This window comes from Fulmarus glacialis, unplaced genomic scaffold (genome assembly GCF_000690835.1).
Source record: "Fulmarus glacialis isolate BGI_N327 unplaced genomic scaffold, ASM69083v1 scaffold6293, whole genome shotgun sequence".
Lineage (NCBI taxonomy): Eukaryota > Metazoa > Chordata > Aves > Procellariiformes > Procellariidae > Fulmarus > Fulmarus glacialis.
Window position 1 is genome coordinate 34,569 of NW_009203638.1, and position 20,644 is coordinate 55,212.

Sequence of the window (20,644 nt, forward strand, 5' to 3'; positions counted from 1 at the left end):
GGAGCAGCCAACTGGTCCTGAGTTATTCTGCACGTGCTGGGTCTGACCATGGATGTTCCCAAATACTCACAGCCAGCTTTCCAGAGCGAGAGACCTCCTTGTTCTCCTCGTGGCAGTTACACCTGAAGAAGCTCTTCTGAAGAAAGGAGATGCCTTGAAAAAGGCACCTCTGCGCAGGAACAGGAGCGTCAGTCCCCTGGGTAATGGTCGTGCCTCTCTAAGGGCTGCTGTTGGCTGTGTGGGCATCTTCTTGCTCACCCATCAATGAGAGGAGAGTTAGCCTGAATTTACCTCCTCTGGCACTAGCCCTTTTGTCCGCACCTTCCTTGCTCCAAGTCCTGACAGCCTAGGTTCAAGCTAACGTGGGTGTCTGTCCTGCTCCCATCAGCCCCCCACGGTCCCGAAAAGCTACCTGAGAAGTGTTCCTCAACGCAGGAACAGCCATAGTCCGAGAGAGGACAGCAGGGCTCCTTGGATCTGCCCCTCTCCTTCAGGCATGGTAGGATTCATGGGCTTCTGGCAAAGCGTTGGTGAGCAGCGCGTCCCAGCGAGGTGCCTCTACTTGAGAGCAATGGGATCGGCGGTGCTGGCAGAGGGAGATCCGCAGAGCCCATGCCCGAGGCTGCCGGGTGGCCTTCCTCAGTCGGAGTCGCTTCCCTCCTGCTTTGCTGACCCGACAGCGGACGCCAGCTCCTCCTCCTGCCCTTTCAACCGCTCTCCTGCAAGCGAGAAACAGCAGTGGCTTAGCAATAAACCTGCTGTACCGGGGAACCTGCACGGTGGAGGACCTGAACCCACAAACCAACCTTCCCTGCCGCGCGAGCCAAGCGTGCGTGCAGCCTCAGGGAAGCTACTTGGGACCGACAGCTTCACAGACTCTCTTGGGAAGGGGATCAAGCTCCACCAGTCCCTCCCTGGCCCAACTGCAAGGCACTGAGCTCCCAGTAAGGACCATGTAACCCCTCTGGAACAACTGGTGACCCCATACGCCATCCCTGCAGCATCATAACGCACTTATCAATTCAGCGATGGCTCTCTGCGTCCTCTTCTCCAGCTTCTCCAGTTTCTTGGCTACATCTCGCTTCAAATCCCTGGGGAGGAGAATGACAATGTCAGAACAAATCCTCGCCCCAGGCAGATGTGAATGCGGGGGCCACGTTACACCTTCCCCAGTGGAAGAAACTCCTCCTCTCGTGAGCACCACGGAGCAGACTGTGTGTCTGCCACCAAGGCAGCTCATGGGCATCCCTTGTCACCGAGGCCACCATGGTGACAAGCACCCCAAAGGGATCAGTGGAGTCATTCGGTGTAAGCAGGAAGAGAGAGGACAGCCCCGTGCCTTGTCTCTCCCTCAACAGCAGGGCAGTGTTTCCCATTTCTAGCACTTTTAACCCAACCTGGATGACCTCGAGGTGAGGGTAACCCACCGCTGACGCCAACACCCCTTTCCCAGGAGCAGGGCTCTGCAGGCACTCACCAGTCTGGCTTCCTGGGGGCCAGGTTTGCCAGATCCTAGGGAGGAAGAGGAGACACCCAGTAAGAGCTGCAGGTGAGGTTCAAGCCTGGACGCAGATAGACTTACCCGGCACAGAGGAGCTCTGAATATACGTACCACCTCGTCGATGATGGGCTCCGGCTTGGCGGCTTCCAGCTGGTCCTTCACCTTGTCTTCCACTAGATGGGGGAACAGGACCAGCATCAGCGCAGGGCACAGCAGCGGGACACCAAAGGGACAAGGCACAGGGAAACCCACCAGGGCTCTGGGCTTGGCTTAAAAAAGCTTTTATAAAAGCCCATTTGAATGTCTTTGCCTTAAGAGCGCGGTAAATACGAGTGAGTACACGTGGGTACACACGTTCCCCCGCCACCCAAACCCTTTCGGAGACTCCTAAAAATCATCTGAAAATGATGCGAACCCAACAACCATTTAACACCACAAACAGCAACGGCAGCAAGAAGTCTGCCGGGTTCAAGTCCCCTTTTCGTGAGACCTGCAGGGATCAGCTGCTCCGCAGGTGTTTAAACTGGAACTTGACTCACGGTGACTCATTTACAAGGCCACCACCTGAGACATCTTGGAGGAATCAAGCTCCAGCCCAGACCTTACGCAAAGGTCTGCAGATCCTGGGGATAATGGCAAAGCACGCATGGAAAACAGCCCTCCATCCTTCAACTCAGGCGTCTATGCATGGAGGGGGTGCGAGCACCAGGGATCACATCCCTGAGGGATGAATCCTGCTCCAGCACATGGATATGCCCAAGGAACGTTTAATATTAATCCACTCCGAGTCCCAGCTCTTCTGTCCTCCTCCATCCCCAGCCTCTGCACGAAGTGCGAGGACAGACAGGCTGTTCCAGACACGGGAACCGCAGCCGATAGGCACTGCGGCTCCAAAGAAGGGCTGGCAGAGACCGTGAGTTTTACTGGAAACGGTCAAAATTGCTGTTCCCAATTCCAAACCACACGCCCGGGAAGAGTCAGGGGAAGTTTTAAATTTTCACGAAAGGATAAAGAAAGCGCAACGTCAGTGCTCCTACCTACCAGATCTCCGCCGTGCTCCCAAAGGCAGCCTTTTTAAAGAGATCTATTCCAGGAGGACTCAATATTTCAAGATAAAGGGAACTTCTACCCTTCGCCTCCTTCTCAAGAGCTGCACGGAGGTTCAGTGCTAAGAAATAGCAGACTGAACGCCCTGGACTCATGACTAATATTTGTTTAAAGGTAATTCAAACAAAAAACAGCCTGAATCTCCTTGAGAATCCTCCAGCGAGAGCTCGGCTCCTCTGAGTATCAACCCTTCGGTTTGGGGCTGGACTCGGTGTGCTCAGACACACACCCCGCTTGTGCAATGCAGGGTGTGCAGTCCCCACGGGCGAGAGGAGCTGATGAAGCAACAGAGCCCACAAGCACCGCGCTCGCCCAGCTCCCACCACGGCTGCTCAGACACGCCAGCACCCTCCAGGGCTGCAGACACTCATCTCCTAGGACCTACCACCCTCACACCAGTAAGCTGCTACCAGAACACACCCCAGTGGCTTTTCCACCTTGGGCTGGAGCGAGCAGGAAAGAGGTTTCCAAGCCACCTGATTTTTGGAAAGAAAAGGTATAACCCGTCCATTTCGCAGCGTGCTGGCTGGATGCAGGCTCCCGTGCTGTTTTATTTGTCCTCACAACCACAAGTGCCGCCTCATTCCCTCACCGCAGGCACCAGCACCAGCGTTCTGCTTTCGTGCTGCCTCGTTTCGCCTCGCTTGCACCCACCTGAGGCCGGCTTGGCTTGGGGCACCTTCCTCTTCTTCAGCTCCTCATCTTCGGGCTCGTAGTTTCGCAGTTTGAGCTCCCTGGGGAGGAAGGGGAAGAGCACAGAGCAGTGAGACACGTCCACGCCACCCCAGACTGTGGGCTCTCGCTAGTGGGGGGCACATCTGCATCACCGGCTGTGGGCAGGGGCCGGCAGCAACCCACACAAGTCAGAAAAGACAGGGTCAACCGGGAGCTCGGCACGATAAAGGCGATGTCTTGGCAAGCCAAGCAGAGGCAGCTAGTAACGCACCCAAGCTGGCTTGCAAAGCTCTGAACTTCAGCCCAGCTCCCTTTTAGGTCTCAAACCAGTGATAGACTCAGGATGGAAACACCAGAGAAGATCCACAATCAGGGAAAAAAAATGATCCCAGGAGGGTACGCAGGAAGGACGTGGGAAAAAAGAGTATTTAGGGTACAAGGTGGTTACCCACTCACCAGCGATGCTTCTGGAAGTGCTACAAACAGGGGTGCAGGTCAGCCACGTGGTGCAAATAAGGGGAGCAAATCCAGGTTCCTGAGCAAATGGGTGGTGGAGCTGGCAGTGACAGGGACGGCGATATCCAAATGACACCCAGAAGTTCACCCATCCTTTCACCCCCCTCCAGGAGAGCTCAGGAGACAGCAGCCAGCCCTATCCCCAGTGCACACACCTCCCCGATATTGCTAATCCTCCCCCTTTTCAAGGCTGTTCTTTTTACACCACTCCCAAATAATTTGGGCCCCAAATGGACAACCATTAGACAACCTCAGTCATGTGCACCCCCAGGCCGATTCCTCACCGAGCTCAAACCCTGCAAGCTTCAAGCAGAGGCATTTCCAAAACCACAGCCCTGAAAATCAAGCTCGCAGGACCCCGTCCCACCTCCAGCTGCTGACGCATGCCTACAACACGCTCTGCAGGCTGCTGGATCTATATAACAGTACGCTAGCCCACAGGGCAAATTAAGTGGATTAAACTCATTTAACACTGTCGATGGGTTTAATCAGTTTAAATAGAAACTGAGGCACTTGCTGCCCAGCAATGCTCCAGCCCCAGCTGTCAGCAAAGCCTTCGGAGGCGATGAGGGTGGCTGTGCTGCTGCAGAGGAGGACGCAGACAGCCCCTGAGGAGAGGGCACTTTTATCAGGCAGGAAAATCAACCGTTGAATATTACCATTTTTCCTCCCAGCAGATAGCTGATACCTGGGGCCACTTCCCTGCTAGCTTTTACTGATGGAGAAGCAAGTGAGATACAACCCAACACAAGGGCTTACAGTCAAAGCAAAGAGAGGCAAAATAAAGGCTGAAGAAGCTACAGTCCAAGAGAAGTGAGAAGAGGAAGGTCAGCGGTCAGATGGCCATGCTCAAGCACAAAAAAACCCAACCTTGGAGGTTCCTGGAGCACAGCAGGAAGGTCCTACCCTTCCCACGCCATCCCGTCCCCTCTCCGGCAGCTGAATCTACTTGCAAAGAGTCTGACCCACACCGTGGCTGGTGCCACGGAGGTGGTGGGAGCACGTGGTTGGAGCTCAGCAAGACCTAACTGAGATAAATGTGACCAGCAGACTGGAAACCAGGGCCCAGACAGATTAGGAGACTTGCAGACATTTCTCGTGTAATCAAGCCCAGGTCCCCCCAGCCCTGACATCAACGGAACACCGTGAAACAGAAACAACTTTCCCCAGCGCTGGGAGAAAAGATGCTTAAAAGAAACACAGGAGAGATTAGCATGTAGCTGCAATACCTCCCCCAGGCCAAGACCACCTTCACCCCATGAAGACAAGCTGCTGTGCAGAGTTTTACATGTATATTTACACACACGTGCGCTGGGAGGACAGATTTATTAAATTAACCTGTACTGATCGCCATCAATCCCCAGCCAGAAAGGCAGTTCTTTTCAGGAAGGCTGATCTTGGAGGATCAAGTGATTATTTTTTTGCAGAAGGAGATGCCATCTCCAAGCACACAGAAATCACCGTTATTCCGTGATTTTATGGACAATCTCCACTTAGCAGGATTTTGTTGCTAATCTAGTAGACAGCAGGAGCAGCCAATTCATTCAGAAGGTAATAGGACATCAAGCTGCGATGTCTAACATCTGGCCGCAGGCTGGTTCACACTGGCTGGAGGGGATTTATCTGACAAAGCGGCAGACCCCGCAGCATGCAAACTTTCAATATCTCCCAGACTTTCTGGTCTCCTTAGCTCACGTTTAGAAGGATTTAATTGCAGCTGAAAGGGAACCAAAGAGGTCAGGTCACCTAAAACAAGAGAACTACAAGCTAAGCAAGCTGTTTCTTTCGGTCCAGCAAGATGGTACCATCACACCTTGACAAGCAATATTTTTAAATCATCATTTTGCACATGCAATGGGAGCTGCGGCTGCTCGGCCACAGCCAAACTAGCAGAGAGCCAAGAGGTCCTTTGTTTGCAGCAGAAGATCCCGGATCCCACATTTCAAGGGGCACACACTCTGGAGGTCTGGTTCCTGCTACAAGAAGGGTGTCCAGCCCTTCATTACGTTGCTGCAGGCTTCAGCACCACTTGAGGAACACACAAGAAAAGAGGGATTGGAGTTTAAAGCTGCTCCCCAACACTCTTCCCACCCAGAGAAGCCCCATTTTGGCTTGCAAACAAAAACCTTGCAGTCCGGCACTGCTCGTGCTCGCTGGAGGTTTATCCACGAGATTAAAAAAAATAAAACCACAAGGCACAACTTGGCAGGTTCTGCTGCAGATGGGACGAGCGGCAGCGCGTGTCTGGCAGAAGGGGAAGCAGCTGATGAGCGGGTGCGGGGAGGAGAAGAGCTGCGAGATGATCCCCCCGCGCCCGGCACCAGTGCTTTCAGATCCTTATTAAACCCATGCACAACTGCAAGCGCCAGGAGAAAAACAAAAATTGATCCCTTTAATTAACTGTGCAAGGCGAGAGCAGCTCTCACACCTGCTTCTGGTAATTCTCGGTGCCCAGCGCTCCCCGCGGCCGCCTCCTCGGGGGGCTCGGGGATTTCACCACGCTCAAGCCCCAGCAGTGCAACGCTCACCAGGAGCAGAAGACTCGTCTCCCCCTTTTTCTGTGCACAAGTATATCTGTAAAGCCAGAGAGACAAGCAGCAGAGCGGTGCTACCCCAAGTAACTCGAAGGCAGGCAAGGGTTAACAATATATATATTTAGAAGAAGTTACTGGTCTTCCACAGAGGTGGGTTAAATAAAGTTCAGGTGCCAGCGGCTCCTCTAGTGCTGCGTTCCAGAAAGACAGCCCGGCACGCTTTACAAGCGATGAATTATCCGAGTTCCCACGAAAACAGAAAAAAAAACAAAACGCAGAGCTAACAACAGGCTCGGCGGCAGAACAGGCACGTAGGAGCCAGGTTAGGGAGCGCAGCTCCCGGGGGTGGAGGGCACGTCACGGCCACGCACCAGCACTAACGTGAGTGCTTAAGGCTCCTCAGGAAGGACTGAGCACCCGGACAAGACCTGGATTTGAACCATTTGGCTTTAGGGTGGGATCTAGCTCGTGCATGGTAACTAGCAGATTTTATCAGCATCTTCTTATAATTGATGGACGTGCCAAACCCAGGAGATGCTCTCCTGCCCCTTCGAGCACCTTGTGCAGTGTTTCCCAGCCATTTCAGCCCAAACAAGCCAGAACTGCTAGGGATGGAGGTGGCTACAGCCTTACAGCCGGCAGCGGGTGCAGGTCTGTGCTGGAAGCACAAGGATTTGGGTAGCTGCAGCGATTACAGAGGGAAGTGATGGACACAGCTTTCCAGCATCTCCTAAAAGCCTCTCAGGGTGGCAGGTTCCTGGATCAGGATCAGGATATTTTGGATCAGGAATACCTCAAATCTCCTTTCCACTGTGGGCCCGGAGCTCCTTGCCGGCGAAGAAGAAGGGACGTCAGACTTTCCTTGAAGCAGGCGGGTTGGAAATGGCACGGCATGCAGGGTATGCGCAGAATGCAAAGAACTATCTCGATGCAAAACACAGGACACTCAAAGCTGTCTGCAAGGTTGTTTTTTGCTTTACTCCTCCAGCCCCAAGGGCTTTACGAAGCAAACACCAGTTTTCAATTGAATGGATCTTTCTAAGCCTTCTGGTGAAGCGCCCGCACGCTGATGTCCTTACGTCAGGAGCACGAGGAATGGGTTTGCCAAGAAACCCCATAACAGCGATTTCTTCAGATGTCACGGCATCCCCGCTCCCATAGTTGCTATCGCAAAACAACCACTTGGAGCTGCACCGACTAGACTGCTTCAAGAGCACCTTCCTATTTTTACCTCTCTGAGGACAAGGCTAAGGGCCAAAGAAAGCTGGCTAGGACATCTCGATAGGGTTTTCTTAGTGCTTCTGGAAGTGAAAGAGGCAAGCAGACCTCAGCAGGTCTAGCGGAAGGTAGACTAGCAGAATAACTAGCGGAAGGCAGGAGTCCAGCGGCGTTTGCAGACCCTGCTTACTCTGCCCAGGATCAGAGGTGGGTGTCCTCCACGGCTCTTCACCTCTCGGTCTCCCTCAAGCCCTTCACGCTCTGCTTAAATGTCTCTTGTGCTCCTCAGTGTCAGCTCTAGGCACCTGATGAAGCTAGAAAAAAAAAGAGATGCTTCCTCTGCTGCATCATTAAAACACAGTGGTTTCTAAAACCCAGATCCCAGACAACTATTTTTAAGTGCCATGAAGAGCTTTTCCATTCTTTGGCAGCAGTTTAGGGAAGTCCTGAGTCTTCTCAACCCTACCTCAGCCATTTCAGGCAATTTCTCTTCCAAAGCCCTGAAGAAATACCATCTGGTTTGAGAATTTGCTGATCCTTTGACCTTCCCAAGCTGCTTCAGAGCCCCTGTTTTCAGAACCTTACATTTTTGTGACAGCCGCTCCAATTTGCTTGAAACCAAATGTCCTGGGCAACCATTTCCACATTGCCCTTTAAAAAGGAACCAGCGCAAGAATTTAATTTTATTTCTCTGCATCTCCAAAATTCACTTACTCCTGAGTGGTCCTGGGAAGCCATACTCAAATATGTTGAAAAAATTACTGCTCCAGAAGATACAAGGGAGGTCTCAAATCCTTGAAGGAGTGGTGGTTTGGTGGACCCCCCCTCTACTCCATTATGTGTTCCATGAGGGCAAGAAGGTTTGAAGGAGCAGGGACAAGGAAGCCAGACAACCAAGGACAGCAAAGCAGAAGACTTCAGCAGCAATCCAGGAGGTTTTGGGCCCAAGTTGCAGGGAGCTGAGCTCTGGCCAAGCTACTGAAGAGCCTGAAAGGAGCAGAGATGCTGGGGTACCTGCGGGGCCATGTGGTGAAGGTGTCTCCTGGGGCAGCACTCGGATGCTCTTCAGTGGCAGCAAATACATCTCCTCAAAGTGCCTCTTCCCTTTTCTGTTTCCAATTGCAAACCGCATAGCAGAAGTCATTTTCAAGCTTTTTCTACAGGTCCCCTAATTTTTTTTGCCAGAGAAAATTCACTGTACAGTGAATTTAACTGACTGACAAGCTTACTCTTCTTCCTTCTGTCTGCAGACCCCATGGAAAGAACCAGATTAAGAGCATTTGGGCAGAGATTTCAGGCTTGGATTCTTGTACCCTCTTTGCTCCCCTCGGTCACCCCCCCACCGACCTGCTGCACTTCTCTGCAAAGTCACCGACCACATACAGGGTGCTGCGTGATCACCCATGGGTGCTGAGGGAACCGTACAGCACCATCACCCTCTGGAAGCACTGCGAGACTTGCTGTACAAGACCCATCAATCCTGGCACAGACTCAATTTCACAACCCCCCTTTTTCTGCACTTTGCTTTCCTACCCATCCCCTTGCAGACAGCTTTGACGTCTGCTCTTTGACATCTGGCTGCACCACCTTCTGCTGCAGCCTTTCTGGAGGCTTCCCTACAGCTGGCTCAAAAGCATGGTCCGTGCATCTCCAGGCTGCCTCGTTGCACGCAGTGACCTTTCCAGCAACCAAGATACACACCGAGACGATCTGCATCTGCTCCAACTTAGAAGCCAAGAAATGACTTTCCCGTCCCGAACGCACACCACGTCAGTCGAGGCTCTCCTCACACCCTGTCTTGCAGTAGGATAGAGACGTCTCTAACGCAGAGGTCCAGAGTTGCTGTTTGATCAAGAGGACAAAGTTGTTGCCGTCGTTCCCGGATTCCTCGCCCGAGGCAGGAAAGGAGAAAGCAACAAGCAGAGGCAGAGACCCATCAGCACCCACCCTCCGAGGAGCAATCTCTTTTCGCTGGGAGAGGGCTGCCCCTGCTCAAATAGCTGAGCGTGTCGGAGCACATCCTCCTCCCCAAGCGGCTGCTGAAAGGCACTCGAGGAATGCCAAAAAAACAAATGCTTCTATTACCATCACAAGCCCCCAAAACTTGCCGAGGCAGCTGGTTTCTCAGGACGTGCTTCTTGGGAGAGGACGGATGGGGAGAGACATATCCCTGGGTTGCAGGAGGAGGGCTGCAAGAGAAGCTCTTCAAACGCGGGCAGGTGCCACGAGGTTGTCTGGCCTCCCACGCTGCTTTACCAGGCAGCTGAGCGCTTTCCAGGAGACACAAGCAACTTCAACATCAGTAAATACAACCGGGACAAAACCCACACTCGATCCGCAGCGCAGGACCCAGGCTGGTGATGCAGCACCAGGAGCTGGCTGATGTGCAAACCCTGACCCTGTCCGCAGAACCCGGCTACGCTCCTCCGCACGCTGGCACAATAGCATGCTTTCCCCATGCTCTTAATGGGATTTCTCCAGGTTCTTCGGCTGACGGTGGCTCAGAAACGATCTGCCACCCTTGAGGCTCAAGCCAAGAAGAGGCCTTGAAGGTACCTCGGTAGCACCTGAATGACCACAGGTCCTTGAAATCCACCTAGCTGGCCTCAAAACAGCACCACGCACAACTTCGCTGCAGCTCTACACTTCAATAACCACATTCAGATCCACCGTCTCAGCACAGAGCCAGCACGAGGTCTGTGAGCAAAAAGATGCTCCAGGTAAGCTCAGGGTTACGTACAGCCTTGCCCCCACACCACACCAAGAGCTCTCCCACAGGCAGATGGAGGTCTAAGCATCCAAAAATCGACACCCAAAACGCTGTGGTTTGGTTACAGCAGGGATGCGTTCCCAACAATGACTACCGAAAAAGAGTGAACTGCTGGGAAGATGCTGGGAACTCACAGCCAGGGGTTGGGTAGGAAGGACCAAGGGTTCACCTTTGGCTGCTCACCCTCGCACCCTGCTGCTGGGGGATGGGCAGAGGGACACCCAGCCCGTCCAAGGCAAAGCCAGGATCATCAGGCACCCGTTGAACACATCAACAGCCTCTGTCAGGAGGGTGCAGCCAGGCTTCGGACCAGCTGAAGCTTCATGGGGCCTTCCCTGCAAAAGCAGATCATCTCCCAGCTATCTCCTCCAGAGTGAGAGAGGCACAGCTCTAACCGGAGGGAAGGTCCACAGCATCCTCACAGCTCTGGAGAGGAGAAGGGCTCTGCACCGCATCAAAATGGGTACAAGCATCTTCCGGAGGGAGCGTAGATCCTGCCAGCTCCTAAATCTCCTCACCCAGCACCCCGATGGTTACCAGCCAGGTGGATTCACCCATCTAAATTCCTGTTCTCCCCCTTCTAGCGCCCAGCAAAAGATGCGATGCTACAGCCTTGCCCCTGCCCACCTCCTCCTGCCATGGACCAAGCAATTCCCCATCGGAGGGGACCTGCGCTTGGTCCCTGGAGATGTGGGGTGGTGATGGAGCCTGACCCATTGCACAGTGCCCATCAGGACAAGCCACCAGTGGTAACAGCTTCAGCTGTCCACGCAGATGTCGATCAAACACGCCACGTGTACTCAGCTCAGCCTACGCATAAATAGTGCTCTCTCCCATATGTGATTATCATTTTTTTCACTCGTTTTATTTGGTTTTTTTAAACTCTTCATTAAGGTCTCCACGCTCCAGGATGTAAGGAAGCACATCCGCACAGCAGTTATCCTTGCTGCTGCCTTGGCTGTTCTGCCAAGCTAAAGCCAACACTGAGCAGACTCGCTGCTGTATTTTTTTGTGGAGAAATTAAAAAAAAAAAAAAAAAAAAAGCAGTTTTGACCTGCCCCGTGACATTCTTTCCACGACAAGGGGAGAGATCGCGTTTCCCAACCCTTGCCTCCCCCAGCTCCTCCCAGAAATTCATCTCTGCAAGCAGCACAGCACGGAGCTGTCATTTGAAAGGATGACTAAGTGTCGAAACAGCAGCAGCTGATTAACAGCAGCTCACTGAAGCTTAATTTCTAGTTCAGTTGAAGACTTTTTTTCCCCCCCCCCTCCCTCTCCAAGCCCTACCTTGGATTTTTATTTACACTTTTAACATCCCTGACGAGCTCCGCTTGCAGAACTGCAGCCCAACTTCAAAGCTCAACGCCTCTCTGCTCCCTGTGGGGTGGCGATGCCGGCCTCCAGCCAGCCGTGGCTTTTCGCGGTGCTCTCCCTGCAGGACCCCGAGCCCCAAACCGACTGCTTTTCCCCATGGGAACCAAGCGGAAGGGCCAAAGTCCACCCACACCCTGTTCCTCGCAAAGGCAGATCGCAGGCCGTGCCGTGGCAGGAGGTGTTTCCTGGTCAGTGGACTAAGCATAACTGGTTTAAAAAAAAAAACAAAAACAAGAAAAAAACCCCAAGCTCTTTGCAATTACAGATATAAACTCCCCTGAGAGCTCAGATCAGAGATAGCCTGAGCTGAAATTGCTGCGAGTGTATCAGGGTTTTCGCGGAGGGCTTCGTCAGCGCTTGTTCCTGCGGTGGTAGCTTGCAGCGTGAAAAAAAAAAAAAAAAAAAAAAAAAAAAAAAACAAGGGGGGGTGGGGAGGTTTGAGTCGACCAGAAAAAAAAAACAGGAAGCTGCCAAAAAGCGTGTCATCACATAGGCAGCGAGAAAATATTAGTAAAGCCAGCGCCGGGCGGTTCTGTCCTTCCTGTAGGGTATAAAGGATGGTCTCGGGTGTGGGCTGGCGCAGAAGGTGCAGCTGCAGGGATGGAGGAGGGACCAGCCTGCAGCGAAAGCCCAGGGTGCTGCCCGGTTTTCGGGAAAAAACAGGAAGCTGCCAAAAAGCGTGTCATCACATAGGCAGCGAGAAAATATTAGTAAAGCCAGCGCCGGGCGGTTCTGTCCTTCCTGTAGGGTATAAAGGATGGTCTCGGGTGTGGGCTGGCGCAGAAGGTGCAGCTGCAGGGATGGAGGAGGGACCAGCCTGCAGCGAAAGCCCAGGGTGCTGCCCGGTTTTCGGGGCGGTCAATGCACCTAAAACCTGCATACAGGCCACAGGATTATTTATTGAAGCACTAGATTTCCCCTCCCCACGTCGTGCTCTTGGTGGTTTTCAGCTTGAGAAAGCAGCACAGCTATTAAGATGTTCGTTTGGGGCGAGGGAGCGGTTCGCAGGGAAGGCAGACTTCAGTTACGAGGAACTCTCGTTTCCCAAATTCAGGGTAAACACCAGCGGATTTTGCCACCAGCCAAGATGGCATTAGTGCACAACAATTCCCGTTTTCAAAGGGCTGAGAAAGTTCAGCTACACTATTGGGAAATAAAAATCTAAGACAAAATCAAATTATTGGCTCGCTGGCCTTCTAGATCTTGTTAAAAAGGCATGTCCAATTCCAGCAACAGAAAAAGGACATTCAACAGGTAAAGCAAAAGCTAAGAATCATCTCAGTCAAATTTGCGATTCAAACATTTCCTGCAGAGCAGATCTTGCTCTAATTTGCCTTGCAAAGTTAACGTTTGGATCCTGACAAAACATGCCGTGGTTGGATAGACGGACAAAGAGCTACAGAATCCTGCAGGAAAATCGATCTGGAAAGCAAACTTATTGCCCCAAAAACTGCCTCCCCAAAGGCATCGCTCCCACGTATTTCAGGAGAAGCCCTGCGCCCACATCTGCAGGGAGTTTCATGCATCGCTACAGAGCTGGCTGGAGACGGGAGTTCCTACTCAACACCTTTGCTCTCTACATATAACCTTGGTGAAGTTTCAAGGGCATCACCCGCAGGCAGGGGAAGGCTTTTTGTCGAACCTGCCACAAGACGACAGCTCACGAACAAGCACTCGTGGAAAAAGTGATTTGCCAAGTTGAGAGTAGTGACGCCAAAGACTTGGTATGAAACCGCATCACCGCCGATACGCTCCAGGCTGCTCAGCAGCAGTTAAAAAGAAGCAATCCCCAGCCTAAAAGTCAGTCAGAGTAGAAAAAGAGATGTTTTTCAGAGATTTAGTGGACAATTCAGAATTCCAGCTTGGGAGCAGGAGTGCATCACTACTAGCCCAACGATGCCAGCTCATTGCGCAATTAAAGACAGCCCAGGCCTGATGCTCCTCATCAATGGGCCACCGCATGCTGCATCACCTCGCCACGCAGCGTATCGAGTGGCAGGGCTGGAAAGCAAGAGCTGTTTATTCATTATTCATCATCATTTCCAAGATCTCTAGCTCCTGTTTCAGCTTCAGCCCAGACCTCGTGCCTCTTCCAGCACGAAACCCAACCACGGCGCCTAAAAAGAAATTTCAGCCTCGGTGATGGTTCTCCAGAACCATTCCCAGCCCCAAATCCAGGCAGGCTGTTCTCAAGAAGGGATGCCGGGAGTTAGTCCCAAGCAGCAGCGAGGATTTTGCTCTACTTTCTCAGCAGAGCACATGTGCTCATCTGCAGCAGCATCTCTGACACACACCTCCCCCAGAGGAGGTTTCTAGCTGGTAAAGTGATGAGAAAAGGTCACGTTCCACATCTTCAAACCAAACTTCACCCCCCCGTTGTCTCCAAAGGAGATCTGACGGTGGTTTTACCAGCAGGAAACCAACTGCACAGTCAGCTGGTCCTGCCAGGAGTGACACCTTGCCTCGGTTAGTCTTGTGTTCACATTTTCCAGCGACAAGAGAGAACAGCGGTGGGCCGCAGTTAAACAGCCACGTGTACCCTGCGGGCGTTCGTTCATGGGGGGAAAAAAAAAAAATCCACACTTAAAATGACACACGTGCAGGGGAGAGAGATGCAGCAACGGCTGTTGAATTCAAGGGAGCCTAAAGCAAGGCAGCCTAAATGCTCCCGACACCTCTGATGCACCACCTTCCCCCGCTATCCCCAGAAACGCTGCAAGTCAGCCCCAGGTTTTTCATCTTTATTCCCCCCATCTCAGATCATTTACACCATGAGATCAAATTCACACTAAAAGAAAATTAAATAAATTGCATGTTAGAAGCCAAGGAAAGATCCTAATTAGCAAACACAAGAGCAACGCCTGAACAATACATACAAGAGAGACAAGTGGGAATAAATAAATAATTACTTGTGCTTGACGGTCTCCTCTTCATCATCTTCTCTGAACTGCTTGTTCTCATGTTCGCCGCTGTCCTTATTCTGAAAGAAGGAGAAGTTGATCTGTCAGTCCTTGGCCTCTCTGGAAATGCCAGAGAGCAAACAGCCGCCCAGAAACCCTCCCGGAGGGCACAGGGCGGACCAACAGCAAGGCGCGCTTTGAAACGACTTTTAAATTACGACACCTTTAAATTAAGCCTGTTTTCCTTTTTCTCCCTTTAGTATTCTGCTTGTACAGATAGCACGATAAACAAATGTAAGAATGGGCAAGGAAAATTTAATTTTCCTCTCGGAGGCGATCACGCCACTCAGTGCCGATATCCCCCTTATTACTGGTAACCGCATCAATTCAGAGAGCAAACAGCGAGCTGCAATCAATAACAGAGCTCAGAAACCTCGTCCCGTGTTTGAATTACCACCTCGCGTTAAATGGCAGAGCAAAAGGAGATCGGGGCACTGAGCAAAACAGAGGACTGCCAGCAGCCGCGTACGCCTTCACCAGGTCGCTGTGGCAGGGACCTGAAGTCAAATCCCGTGCTCCTAGATCCAGAAGAAAGGATGGATATTATTGCGTTGGTTGAAGGGAACTATAGGCAGACAGAAGAGCTAATAAAAGTTTAGGAAGCGAGCAAGCCCACGCTCGGCTCGCGATGCAGCAGATCACCTGCAAAAGTCCAGGGAGCACACGACAGCAGGCTTTGCACATGTCCCTTTTCTTTCTCCTAAATAATCATTTCGGACATTTTAACAGGTTGCAAAACAAGCTGGCAGAAATCAAACAGCGATCAGCACAACGAAGGGTCTAATTTCAGCTCCAGAAACATCGTGCAGTAACATAAATCAAATTTCTCTTTAACAGGGTGTTCAGTATTGTAAAGAGGCTCATTTTGCATCATCCAGACACTGGCACGAACAGCTTATTAGTCAAGTTACCAATTATATTTATTACCCAGACAGGCACAGATATTGAACGTTAACAATAATGAGCTGGAAAGGGGTTTGTTTGGTTCTCACACTTATTAACAAATTTCATTCAACTACCGAACAAAGTATGCTCCGTGACAAACACATCTGCCCTTATTTTGCAGAGTATATTGTTACAGCAAACGCAACGAATGAACGGCTTCCTTGGAAGCAGTTGCTTTTCTGATTGAATTCCCCTGCCATCCTCCAAATGAAAAGCAAAATGTGGCAGCTCTAGCAGACAGCAGATTAAGCCTTTATTTCCTTGAGCGTGGCCGGTTCCAGGAGGAATATTACCCGAGTTACCTGGGAATAAATACACAGCATTTATAATACCTGGCTACGATTCACGTTGCCACACATGCACGGGGGCTGTTGTGCCAACATTCATCTCTGCCTCTCAACAGGAACAGCTCAGAGACCAGAGAAATTATTTTCAAGAAACGTCCTTTCATCGCACCGCAAAGGTTACTGGTCCTTTTCGCCCAATTCAAAGAGATTAAGCCCTCTAGGTCAGTCTGTTCAAAGTCTTTTTTCAACCCTGAAATAGGTGCACATCTCGCTTTGGAGAATTGCATGGAAAAATTGGTTATAACCAGAACACGACCAACATCACTTTCAGATCAGAAATTACTTTGATTAATCACTCGCTCTATTAAAAGCTTCGCTGGAGAGTTCAGACATCTAATAGCCAACCTCAGGATACCAAAATTATTTACCAGCTAAACTTATTCCTAACCTCAGAGAGGACCAGAAAGGTTTCCCTAGTCAACAGCTTACTTATCACGTGCATCTTGACTATACGAACTTTAAAACTCTATTCTGCGACCCGGGTTAAAAATTAGATTACATGCAAACAGGAAGGTGAGCCAGGAAATAGCTCTGTTCTGGTTCAGGCTCATCAGCGACTGGAGTTGTTCAGGTTCAGCTCCTGATCAAAGGGCAAGAAAAATGGTCCTGTCTTTTTCGAAAGGAAAAAAAAAAATAATTCCTAAAACCAATATTTGGTTCAGTTTTAACTCCCTGTTTGTGATTTTATTTTTATTTTTAAGCCCATAGTAAACCTTGCGATATTTGCACAGACACTTCTTGTTCAATAAAGACCGTGAGCTTGGCTCACGTGAGCACGTGCAGCCTGCTGTAACCTTCTGGTGTGAGCTTAGTGCTAGGTAATATTTAGACACCCTCCAGTCCACGTTATTTAAAGCTGCGGGAAGTACCTTCTTGCACTCTTAAGCCCCTTCTCATTCCTTTCATCTCTTCACACTTCTAGCGCATGTGCGTAGGCCTACATTCCCCTCATTCTTGCTAGAATTTTATCCGGGAGGGTTATAAGCAGGTTCTGAAATCCTAAAGAGATCTTTGGCAAAAATACTCGCATCAAGCCGAGGCTGTTCCTCCCACCGCAAGCCTGCGCTCTTTGCTGCGCTGCAAATCTTTCTTTTCCCCATATGCTGAAATAATTTGATACTGAAATCCTACCACTCTTCTAGAGCTTGCCCAAAATCCCCAATTCCAATTTATTCTCCATTATCACCCGAATATTTTCCAAAGTCCTGGTGACATTCCTAGAAAAATCGAGCACACCACCAGCAAATGCAATTTCATGCAACAGGTCCTGTGGTGCCCTCAACCAGGGACTTTTTCTCAGCTACAGCTCTCCTCGTAGTGCCTTCCCGGACGGTGCGGAGCTGGCGTGCTGCCCTTCGGCAACGTGAGAACGGGTGCGGGAGTCTCCCTGGGGATGTCCTGAGCTGGAAAGAACGAGATACGGTCCCTCCTGTACTTCAGCAGAAGGGAACACAGGCTAGTGAGGATTGCAGCACCGTTCAAGGAGACGGCATAACTGCATGTAACCATTGCCAGCCTGCTCATCACCGAGATGAATGCCCTCTAAATTACACTCCCTGCCATCATCCGCCGCTAATCAGGCTCCGCCGGACAGATCAGCGTGCAAGCGGAACACAGACGAGGTTTGAAATGGATGTCTGAAGTCAGGCTTCCCCCCTCCACCCCCAGCAAGAGAAATTAATGCTGGTTCCCTGTTTGCAAAACGGTCTGTAAACAAGATTTCGGTTTCATTAGCAGAGTGACGAAAACCGCCAGGCACGGGGCAGAGGCGACACGTGGTGAAGAGGCCGTAAACCTACAGCAGCGTCGGGAACAGTCGCAGCTCTGCGAAGAGGCAGCTTGTCACCGACTCTACAAAAAAAAGGGGTTTCTAAAGCAATATTTGATGGATGCAGCAGAGGAGGATCGCTGCTCGTCTTCCAACTGCCGAGTTTTTTGCTTGCATTTCCAGCCAGGCTGCGCTGCCTTCCCCCTGCACACAGCCTACCACGAGGGCTTCCTGTGCTGCCTTCAAGCGCTTGAATTCACGTGAGCTGAAAAAAGGCAAAGTTATAAGATGACAGTGGCTTACTCTAGATGCTGTGCGGAGGGAGCCATCATGGGTTTCTAAACATACATATAAATTGCAGCTGATGCAAAGCGCTTCTCGATGGTTTTACACCAGAGCAGGCAGCAAGCGGGGTGCACAGCTAGCAGCATCCAGCCAGCCAGGCCTTGGAGAAGATCCCTCCTCTGCTTTCCATGCTTCCTCATCCAAAATGCTGGGGTTTCCCACTGCATAAGCAAGCTGAACTTTCAATTATTTCAGCAGAAAGAGGCAATTAAAGTGTCTGCAGCCTTAGAGACTGCGCACAACGGCGGCAGGAGAAGGAAGGGAAAGGACTGATTCGGTGCTCGCAGCAGCTTGATTTGTTAGATCCGCTAACAGTTTTAATTTATTCCCCATTACCACCGTAAAATTTTCTAAAGTCATGGTGATATTCCTAGAAAAAATTCTGTTAGATCCCCTTAGAGATCATTCCTCCTCCATGAAAACCAAAGGTGCACCCCATTGCTTGGCAATGCCTGTAGCTTTGGCTAGCGATAGAAAAGCTTTACCATAGCAAGCTTTACCTGCATCTCCTGCGCTCTCCAGGTGGTTACTCAAAACATATCCTGAAATTATATTCAAAACTAACACTTTAGTCTGAACAATACAGGCAAATTCTTCAGGGAGTATTTATCTGAAATCCTTGGGGTATCAACAAAGAGCTGGGGCAGAGCTGAAATGCTATACGACTCTACTGTCCTCACGTGCAGGCACAGCATCATCTGCAGAAGGACTGCGTGCGCACTCATCCGCTTCAGTGCAAAGGCAGCCGGAGCAGCTCACGCTGCATCCATCAGGGCTATAAATTAATCCGGCCAAGATATGAAGCCTCCTTGTTCACGTCACCTTGCCTGAGCGTAGCTGAGAGATGGTAGTATTGAGAGGACCATTAATAAGTAGACAGAAAGGGGGGAAATAACATTCCCTGGATATTCTGCTTAGTGCAGAAGTGGATGACTAACTGCCCTTGCAAGGAGAAGTGATGAGGGTTTACAACCAACATCTCCTTCCTCCTGCGCACAACCAGCCGTGCAGGCAACGGCTGCACGAACATGGAGTGCCCTCTCCAGCCGCTCCTGCCGGTGCAGAACCTGAAACCACACACAAGATACGGAGCCTGCGGTGAGGATGCTGTGCCTCCTCAGGAGCAAAGGGTTGTAGAAAGGCAGATCCCATTACCGTGATCATTTATTGATAGGGAGAAGGCCTCTCAAACATGCAATTTACCTTACAGCTCCACGTTTTGTCGCTGCCCCATCTCTCTCCTCTTTCTTCTCTGCCCATACTGGATTTATCTGATCCCTCAGGACTTTGACACAGCAGCGATGTCTTGGGGTTCTCCAGTTTGTTCCTAATTTTTGTCTTAAGATCTGCCCCTTCATCACCCTCTTCAAGTATTTCTGTTCAACAGTTGTGTCACAACTTTCATTTCTTAACTCAGAAAAGGAAGTATTCCTCCCCAAAACAGCGTTTGCCCTAACTACTGGTTCGTCCTTCAAGTGTTTAAATGCGTTTCCCTTTGCTCGCTGGTGGTCACTTCCCACAGGTGCGCAGCAGCAATTCAACTCTCACTACTTTTCGGTTCATTTTCTCACATTTCAAATCTTAATGCCACAAAGGGAGCCGAAAATAACCGCTCTGCCGTTCCACTCTACTCTAGCAATTCCTCTTTTCAAGGCATCCTGTGGCAAGGTGTTTATTATTAGCTGCAAGTCATAAGATTGGAGACACACACACAAGTCTACAAGACTGTTCACCAACTGCCTGCAAAGTCATTCCCATCCTTCAGTCTCTGGAAGGAGACACTCCAAAGATAAACTCCCAACATTAAGAAGCTTGCTCACTTGTAGTCTCCTACCTATTTTAATTTGCAGACGTCGCAACTGGCAATCTTTAGCTTGTAGCTACCAACATGAAGACTTTCGCTCCACGGACTCCCACTCTTCATAAAGAGGTCTGAGATGAAAAGAGTCTAATCCACTGCCTGTTCAAGGTGTAAAGCCAAGATTTGCATCAGGTTGTTCAAAGAAGGGTGTCAGCTGCCTCTTTGCAACACCCGCAAGGCCCAGAGCAAGCTTTACATGGGATCAGTTAATAGCTTGTGCTCCTAGCTGAACACATATGGGGAATTGGATGATGTCCACAAGGTTCAGAATCTGGGTCCTGCAAACCTGGGATGTAAACCACGTTATTGGGTCAGCATTAATTGCATTAGTTTGCTTTCCTCCTAGCCAGCACCAAGCAGAGAGAAGAATATAGAAGACAGTTCAATATTCAGAGATGGACAGTGACAACTTGGTAAAAACACTTTGTAAGCACGGCCAAGCATTGACACGTAGCAGGAGCGCAATGAAGACGACAACTTTTGGGTCATTACCAGGGAGATGAGTCCATCTCCTGTCACCACCCACAACCTACAGTCCTGCCAGGCAGAAGTTTTATTTGCCTGCTGAAGAACAACTGGATTTTATTGAGCTCCCATTGCAAAATATCAGGTTCCTCCAGCGTTTTGGGGAAAGCACCAGATTTCATGTTCTACCACTTCCCGGACTTCAGGCAGGTCGTATCACAAAGCAGGAGGTAAGCCTTGATATTCAGCAGAGAGGAA

At 50.6% G+C, this 20,644-nt stretch overlaps 1 protein-coding gene across 1 annotated transcript; it reads right to left on the reverse strand.

The window, feature by feature from the left end:
• Window positions 1-639: 639 nt before the first annotated feature.
• Window positions 640-14,675, reverse strand: CCDC12 (coiled-coil domain containing 12; the record flags this gene model as incomplete). Its single annotated transcript, XM_009574715.1, has 6 exons — window positions 640-719; window positions 1,015-1,091; window positions 1,478-1,512; window positions 1,613-1,674; window positions 3,263-3,342; window positions 14,605-14,675. Coding segments are annotated over 6 exons (405 nt in total), but the record flags the coding sequence as incomplete, so codon positions are not given.
• Window positions 14,676-20,644: the final 5,969 nt, after the last annotated feature.